This window comes from Dipteris shenzhenensis, chromosome 1, assembly GCF_047967505.1.
Source record: "Dipteris shenzhenensis isolate YYH24624 ecotype China chromosome 1, Dip_SZ_1.0, whole genome shotgun sequence".
In the NCBI taxonomy this organism is placed as follows: Eukaryota; Viridiplantae; Streptophyta; class Polypodiopsida; order Gleicheniales; family Dipteridaceae; genus Dipteris; species Dipteris shenzhenensis.
The window spans coordinates 21,257,479-21,266,039 of record NC_141596.1 but is presented as its reverse complement, the minus strand read 5'-3'; the positions used below and the strand labels follow the sequence as shown (position 1 = coordinate 21,266,039).

At 44.1% G+C, this 8,561-nt stretch overlaps 1 protein-coding gene across 1 annotated transcript; it reads left to right on the top strand.

Moving 5' to 3' along the window:
• The first annotated feature begins 3,657 nt into the window (after nt 1–3,657).
• Nucleotides 3,658–7,654, top strand: LOC147905531 (pentatricopeptide repeat-containing protein At2g33680-like). Its single transcript, XM_087373178.1, has 3 exons — nt 3,658–3,866; nt 3,945–4,003; nt 4,090–7,654. Exon 3 carries the CDS (start codon nt 4,320–4,322, stop codon nt 7,512–7,514), a length of 3,195 nt encoding a protein of 1,064 aa, XP_087229304.1. The 5' UTR covers nt 3,658–3,866; nt 3,945–4,003; nt 4,090–4,319; the 3' UTR covers nt 7,515–7,654.
• The last annotated feature ends 907 nt before the right edge of the window (nt 7,655–8,561 follow it).

The following is an 8,561-nucleotide window of genomic DNA, read 5'->3' as shown; positions in this document are numbered from 1 at the left end:
AATCTCTCTTTATACATATTGCGATATAAATGTGATGAAAGCAACAATAGTCCTTGTTGATGTATTCTAATAATTTTTCTTTTGGATACCACTCCATGTCATAGAATTGGAGAAAGATTCTCCTAATCAATACCTTGTCATTGTATCTTATATAGGACAGGACAACAAAATCGTTTCAGTAGCCAACCCAATTAATGCCCTTGTGCATGGCATGCTGTGCCTTTTGTCACCTATTTTGAGATCCTTAAGTAGGAAAATAGGAAAAAGGCTACATGAGCTCTACTGTGTGGGCAAGGCAAGCAAGAGATCATAGGAAGGAGTTCACGGGGGAAAGTCAAAGGGATGATGGAAGGGAGACCTACAAAGATTTGATATGTTTAACTAAACATGGTTGAGCTTCGATGGATGTTCCTCCTTTTGCTTTCTAGAAATTGAGCAAGGAAAAGAATAAGAGAGCTTTTTAAGCCCTCCAAATCACATAGAAACACACTCACACATGCCTAGAGAAGCAAGATACACATGCAGGCACACTTTTACATATGTATGCATACGTACATTAAAACACCTCTACATGCTCTCACACACACACACACACACACACACATGTGCACATGCTTGTGTACAAACATTTGAGCATGTGCATGTGTAATGTTATATGCAGGTGATATCAATGTGCCTTTGTGTCTAATTGTGTGTACATGTGCTTACATATGTATATGTGTGTGCTTGCACACATGCTTATATGTATCAAAACTTATCCATTCATGACGTACATGCGTCAACTCTATGTGAGCCTTACCCATTTGTGGCTCACACATTACTATGATCTAATTGTGCATTACATACTTTCTCCCTACGTACTTATCTTTATACCATCTACTTCCCTCATGCTCTTCTTTGATATTTATTTTTATGCTAGAGTAGGAGAAACCACCCTTGCTCTTTCTATATATTTTCCATTGCAATCCCCTAAATCTTTGATGATTGCACATCCAATTTGACTTCTCTCTTTGAGAATCTGGTTAGAGCAACTTGCAACGTGGATATGTGGACCTATTTACCCTCATCGTTATAATTATTTCTCAAAGGTGAGTAGCAATGATCTCTTTTATTACAAACTTTTGCATTTGCCTTTCTAGCATCGCCATTGCCATATCATTGTCAGGAAACACACTCTCCCCTTATATCCCGTAAAGAAATAAAAATTAAATAAAAAGGGTCTATATATATATATATATATCTAAAAATAAAATTAAACATGAAATGAAAAATAGAAATAAATATACTCTCTCTCTCTCTCTCTCTCTCTCTCTCTCTCTCTCTCTCTCTCTCTCTCTCTCTCTCTCTTATATATATATATATATATATATATATATATAATTAAACATGAAATGAAAAATATAAATAATATCAAAATCAAATATAATCAAAATCAAACTGCCCGTCCTAAAATGATCTTCAAAAGGCCAAGTGTGCACAATCGGCCAAAAGTCAATTTCTCGTGGGTTTCTCTCTCTCTCTCCCTCCCTCCCTCCCCCCCCCATCGCCTCTCTCTCTCTCTCTCTCTCTCTCTCTCTCTCTCTCTCTCTCTCACACACACACACACACACACCTATCTCTCTCTTTCTCCCCTCTCTCTCCCCCCGTGCTCTCTCTCTCTCTCTGTCTCTCTCTCTCTCTCTCTCTCTCTCTCTCTCTCTCTCTCTTCTTCCTGGTGTATAAGCCATCCTTCTCCACCAAGTTTTGTAAAACCCGCGTGGGTCTTGGTGGTTAAGGCTCTGGTTCTTGTCGTTGGGTGTGTTGTGTTCGATCCCCCGGGATCGCGTCGGATGAGTCAGACTGGCTCCTTGGGATTGCTCCTACGACGTAAAAAGACTCTTCTTCCTGGTGTATAAGCCATCCTTTCCCACCAAGTTTTGTAAAACCCGCGTGGGTCTTGGTGGTTAAGGCTCTGGTTCTTGTCGTTGGGTGTGTTGTGTTCGATCCCCCAGGATCGCGTCGGATGAGTCAGACTGGCTCCTTGGGATTGCTCCTACGACGTAAAAAGACTCTTCTTCCTGGTGTATAAGCCATCCTTCCCCACCAAGTTTTGTAAAACCCGCGTGGGTCTTGGTGGTTAAGGCTCTGGTTCTTGTCGTTGGGTGTGTTGTGTTCGATCCCCCGGGATTGCGTCGGATGAGTCAGACTGGCTCCTTGGGATTGCTCCTACAACGTAAAAAGACTCTTCTTCTTCTTCTTCTTCTTCTCTCTCTCTCTCTCTCTCTCTCTCACTCTCTCTCTCTCTCTCTCTCTCTCTCTCTCTCTCTCCCCCCGTGCTCTCTCTCTTTCTCTCTCTGTCCCCCCCTTCTCTCTCTCTCTCTCTCTCTCTCTCTCATTTACTACTCTGTCTCCGACGTGTCAATAGGTCTCGTGGTGCGCGATGACACATGGCGGTCTCGTGACTCTGGACTCTACAAATCTTGCTACGTGGAGCCTCTGCGATTTTGGACTCTACGTACATTCTGCCCCATGGCAACAATGTCTCGACGTGTCGACAGCGTGCATGACAAAGCGTGTCAACGTGTCAATATGCGATTAGAGCTAGACCTTGAGTCCCGTCAACGATCGTCAGAGGTGTTACTTCTTCAGTGCGTGTGGGGCTTGCGGCTCTTTTGCTCATTGACTGACATGTGTCACACCCTTGACTTACCACAGCATTTACTCCACCCCATGATTCTGCTAGGACTTTCGCATTCGCGACGTGGCGACCCCGCGCTAGCTGTCACACCCGTCGCACACCACTGTCACTGTGCATTTACTACCATTGACTATGCATTTACTCCTGTCACATCGATGTGACTGCGCCCTACCATGTGTTGATATCGCGCCATCCCGAAGAGTCGATTTGTGCCACATGTCTCTTATGGAGAGTCTACAGTCAACCATAGCCATTAGATCTAGATTGATCTAATGGCCCAAACCCGGCCTTCAGACACAGAATGGGAACTGTTGGATCTTCCAAGATCAACGATTGTGGCCCTTTCCACACCTTGGATTCCCGAACCTCCTCCTCTCTTCCCAAACCTCCCTCCTCCTCCCCTGAAGCTCTAAAATTCATCCCGAAGCCTCCAAATTCGTGCCACGTCAATTGCACTGGTATTTGTCTCCTTAAGAAATAGTATAAATATAGATGAACACAAGAACAAATACACGAATCAATCAGTACTTTCATTATTATCAGAGTAGCTCGTTTTATACAATGAGAGTATCCTCAATCATCGGCTATGATTGAGGATCAATCTGGCTAACTATGTGTTCGTCGGTGCATGTGAGATGCAATGATTGCTTGATCCGTGCAAGTGGGAGGTAGTAAGTGCCATACACGAGGTCGAGTCGTGGTTGATCCAACAAACCCCCCTTCAAGCACGACACGGTTTGTCAGCAAATGACAAAACGTGGTAGACTTGATTTGTTTATGTGGATAGAACAAGATTGAACACCGAGAGAGAAGCATAACAATTGGAAACGAGGCCGGGGTAATGGCCTTGTGAAGAGATCAGCCAACATGTCATTGGTAGAAAGATATTGGACGTGGAGATCACCTCTTTTAACAAGGTCAAGTATGTAGTGGTCGTGACGAGGAAGTGAATTTTGTAAGCAAATAAGCTATGACTACGTTTGTAACCAGTTTGGCCATGAGGGACTGGCCTAGAGGAGAATATATATATATGTATACGAATGTCAGCTTGCTACCGCATTTCCGTGGCCGCAGGCAAAGCTGAATTCAATTACGGAAAGGGAATGGAGCAATAGGCCGCTTGTACGCGAGGCTTGTGAACTCCACACCCCGGGTTGGCCGCAAAACCATCAAGTCGTGCGGTCTTCAGGTTTGCTACACCTGGGACAGCCTCTTTCATTTTATACGAGCACTGAACTAGTGTTTTATATTGTGTTCCTGCTTGCAGATACGGAGCTAAGTTTACGGAGAGAAAGCTCACGGAAGGAGCACTTCATGAAGAATAAAGTGAGTGATTATCCTGTCCATTACTAATGTTTTGCGCAGTTGAATCTATGAAATTCAATAGCCTAAGTGTAAGCGAGTTTTAACAGACCAATCCAAAGGTTGAAAACGTTGGTTTGAAGATATGGAGAAAAAGGAGGCTCAAAACGGGGGAAGCCAGGGAATTGACCGGGGAAAAGCAGCTGCTTTGGCATGCAAAGCAAGAGCAGGCGTGCTCAAGCTCTGGAGACTGGCTTGGTGGATGAGCTGAACCCTGTTCAGCTACGTATGGCACGACAGCTTTAGGTCTGGAGTACAACCGTTGGAGGGCAGTGACTTGATGATGCTGGGCTTACATGACGCATTTTGTTTTCTGGACCGGCTAGCTGAGCTTCCCTCGGTTGATAATTTCATCAACACCTTGCATAAATGCAGGGTCGGAAAGACCCCATCGTATGGCAAGCGGTTGCACGCACACGTTTCCAATAATGGCCTGGAAGCTCACAGAATTATCGGAAACTGCCTTGTGCCAATGTTTGTCGAATGCGGGAGTGTCTTCGGTGCTCAGCAGGTTTTCAACAGATTGGTTCATCGGAATGATCATTCATGGACTTCTCTCATAGCAGGGTATATCCAATGTGGGTTAACGCAGCATGCTCTCAAACTCTACCAGAAAATGCAAGAGGATAGTGTAAGTCCGAGTAGATATACACTTATGGCCCTACTAAAAGCTTGTGCTAGGCTTAAAGACGTAAAAAGAGGCCAAGAGGCTCATTGTGAGATTGCACATAAGGGATGGGACAAAGACATTTTTCTTGGCAGTGCTCTAGTCGACATGTATACCAAAAGTGGCTCTCTTGCAGAGGCATGGGAAGTGTTTGACAAACTGCCAGTTCGGAATGTTGTGTCATGGACCATGCTCATTTCCGGTCATGTGGAACATGGATTTGGTCAGGAAGCGCTACAATGCATGGAACAGATGCAGCTGGAGGGCATCTCTCCAAATGCTTTCACGTTTGTTTGTGCTTTGAAAGCTTGTGGCAGCATAATGGCTATAGGCAAAGGTCGGGAAATGCATGCTGAGATCATGCAAAAGGGATTTGAAAGTGATATTTTTATCAGCAACACTTTGGTTGACATGTACGCCAAATGTGGCTCACTCTCAGAGGCACAGGAAGTCTTCGACAAGCTACCAATTCGAACGGTTGTTTCGTGGACTGCACTTATTGCTGGATATGCTGAACATGGGCCTGGTCAGGAGGCGCTGACAGGTTTCGAGCAGATGCAGTTGGAAGGTGTCTTTCCCAATGCTGTCACCTTGGTCTGCATCTTGAGAGCTTGTGGCAGCAAAGAAGCCCTAGACAAGGGGCAAGAAATACACTCCATGATCATACAAAAAGGATTTGAAAGAGATCTTTTTGTTGGCAGTAGTTTGGTTGACATGTATGCCAAATGTGGCTCACTTTCAGTGGCCCAAGCAGTTTTTGACAAGCTGCCAGCTCGAAATGTTGTGTCGTGGGGGGCACTCATCTCAGGATATGCTGAACATGGTCCCCAGCAGGAAGCACTGAAATGTTTTGAAAAGTTGCAGCTGGAGGGCATCTCTCCTAGTGTCGTCACTTTGGTTTGTGTCTTGAAAGCTTGTGGCAGCGTAGGAGCTATAAGCAAGGGCCAAGAAATACATGCTGAGATTGCACAAAAGGGCTTCGAAAGAGAAATTTTTGTGGGCAACACTTTGGTGGACATGTATGCCAAATGTGGCTCACTTTTAGAGGCAGTAGAAGTCTTTGACATGCTGCCAGTTCAAGATGATGTTTCATGGACATCATTAATTGCAGGTTATGCTGAACATGGATGCAGTCAAGAAGCACTAAAATGTTATGAACAAATGCAATTGGAGGGTGTACCTGCAAGTGATGTCACATACATTCACATCCTCAAAGCCTGCGGTTGCATAGGGGCTATAGACAAGGTTCGAACAATACATGCTGAGATTGCAGAAAGGGGATTCGAGAGACATGTAATTGTTGGCAACACTTTGGTTGACATGTATGCCAAATGTGGCTCGCTTTTAGAGGCACGGGAATCATTTGACAAGCTGCCAGCTCGAACTATTGTTTCATGGAGCACACTGATTGCAGGATATGCTGAACATGGACCTGGTCAGGAAGCATTGACATGTTTTGAACAGATGCAATTGGAGTCTCTATCTCCAAGTGATGTCACATTTGCTTGCGTCGTGAAAGCTTGTGGCAGCATAGGAGCCATAGAGAAGGGACGAGAATTACATTCTGAGATAGCACAAAGAATATTCGAAACAAATGTTTTTGTGGGCAGCAGCTTGGTCGACATGTATGCTAAATGTGGCTCACTTTCAGAGGCACAGGAAGTCTTTGATAAGCTCCCAGTCCGGGATGTTGTGTCATGGACTGCACTAATTGCAGGTTTTGCTGAACATGGACCAGGCCAGGAAGCTTTAAAATGTTTTGAGGAGATGCAAATGGTGGGTATCTCTCCTAATGCTTTCACATTGGTTTGCATCTTGAAAGCTTGTGGCAGCATAGGAGCCATAGACAGGGGCCGAGAAACACACATGGCTATCACACAAGAGGGATTTGAAAGAGAGAATTTTGTCAGCAGTGCTTTGGTGGACATGTATGCCAATTGTGGCTCACTTTTGGAGGCAGAAGAAGTATTCGACAAGCTGCCAGCTCAAAATGTTGCAGCATGGAATGCTATGATAAAAGGATATGGCATAAACTCTGAGGGTAATATGGCTATACAGTGTTTTGAGGATATGCAAGGACAGGGTGTGAAGCCAGATGCTATTACATTCACATGTCTTTTTACTGCATGCAGTCATACCAACCAGGTAGTAAAGGGCCAGGAGTATTTCAAGGTGATGAGAGAAGAATATGGTATTGCGCCAACGATAGATCATTATACTTGCATGGTCGATCTTCTTGCACGATCAGGTCGTTTGTATGAGGCAAATAGATATTTTGACATTATCCAATGTCCCCCATCTGAAGAAATGTGGACAACTTTGCTCGGTGCCTGCAAAACTTATGGCAAAACAGAACTAGGGCTGAAATGCTTCCAACAACTTGTTCTGATGAACCCAAAATCTGCAGCCTCGTACATGCTTATGGCCAACATCTACACAAGTGCTGGCAGGTGGAGTGATGCAAATAGAATAGAGGATTTGAGGAAACATGCAGGGGCCAAGAAGAAGCCCGCAAGTGCTTTGATAGAGGTGGACAACAAGGTGTATGAGTTTGTGGTGGGTAACGACCAAAGCAAGGAGATCTCGGCAATTCTAGATATCTTGAAATTGCATGTGAAGGGGAATGGGCATGTGCCAAATATAGATCTGGTATTAAATTCCAGGTCTTATGAGGAGAAGGAAGCTACGTTATATGAGCATGCAGAGGAATTCGGTACAGCTTTTGGGTTTCTTAACACACATCAGGGGCAAAGACTGCTTGTGCCTAAAAATTTGATGGTGTGCAGCGGCTGTCACAACGCAGTGTAGATCATGTCCCTTGTACAAGATGTCTACTGCATGCTTCATTTCCAGGTCAAGAGATGTCAGTTCAGGAGATTCATAGATGACTTATTTGTCCGAGACATTCCAAACTTTAAAGGTTTTATGAATAAAGATCCAAAATATTTTGGTGGAGGATTTTATCCTTGAGAGTTTTGTACTTTAATTGTACAGCCAGAGGAAGCTATGGTAGCTCTTGGATCTTAGCGTTGCTCAATCTTCTTTCTATGATAAGCGACAACTACACCTTAGTATGCTATGTTCATATGAATGCCTCACATTGACTCAAAAATCTCTGATATGGCCAAATATGGAGGTATTACTTCCCAGTTCCATAGGTTCTCTCATCTTTGCACAAGTAAGAATGCATTTCTCTCTCAAATTGGTAATTTAATCCTATTACTTCGGATATGTCTATAATTTCAGCTCCGAGTATATAGGGAAGAATAAAAATCCGAAGTGGGGAGCTTCAAAATATTTCTCACTGAAGTGAAAGCCAGCTTTGGATAAGCAAATCGCGATTCTAAACATGACACGAGGGCAAGTAAAAAACACAGCAGGGGAAAATAAGACTTGCGAAGATGATATCTTTGGCGACTTTGATAGAAAAATACTACTCACAAAGGAAGACCCCTATTGAACTGGCCATTAGACTGCACGGGGTGGATGTGGAAACTGAAGCAAAGAAGCTTAGGAATCTTAGAGTAGGGTGTAACATCTAGCTCCCGAAAGCTGCCTTGATATGGATGAACCAACCGTCCTCCATCTGAAGGGGTAGTGACGAACTGTGCGCTAATCACCAGCATACATCACGCATAAAACACAACAAGACCATAGCTGACTGATCGAGTAGCCTTATTCAGCCAACTAGATCATTATGCAAATAGCTAATGGACTCACAATTGCCTCTCAGCCTAAGGTCTAGCAAATGTGAGTCAACCAATCTTTAGGCAGTGAGAACCTCCCAGGATGACTACATCAAGGGGAATTACTCTTAGGCTACACGACCTAATGGGTAGAGGCTTTCAGGTGAGC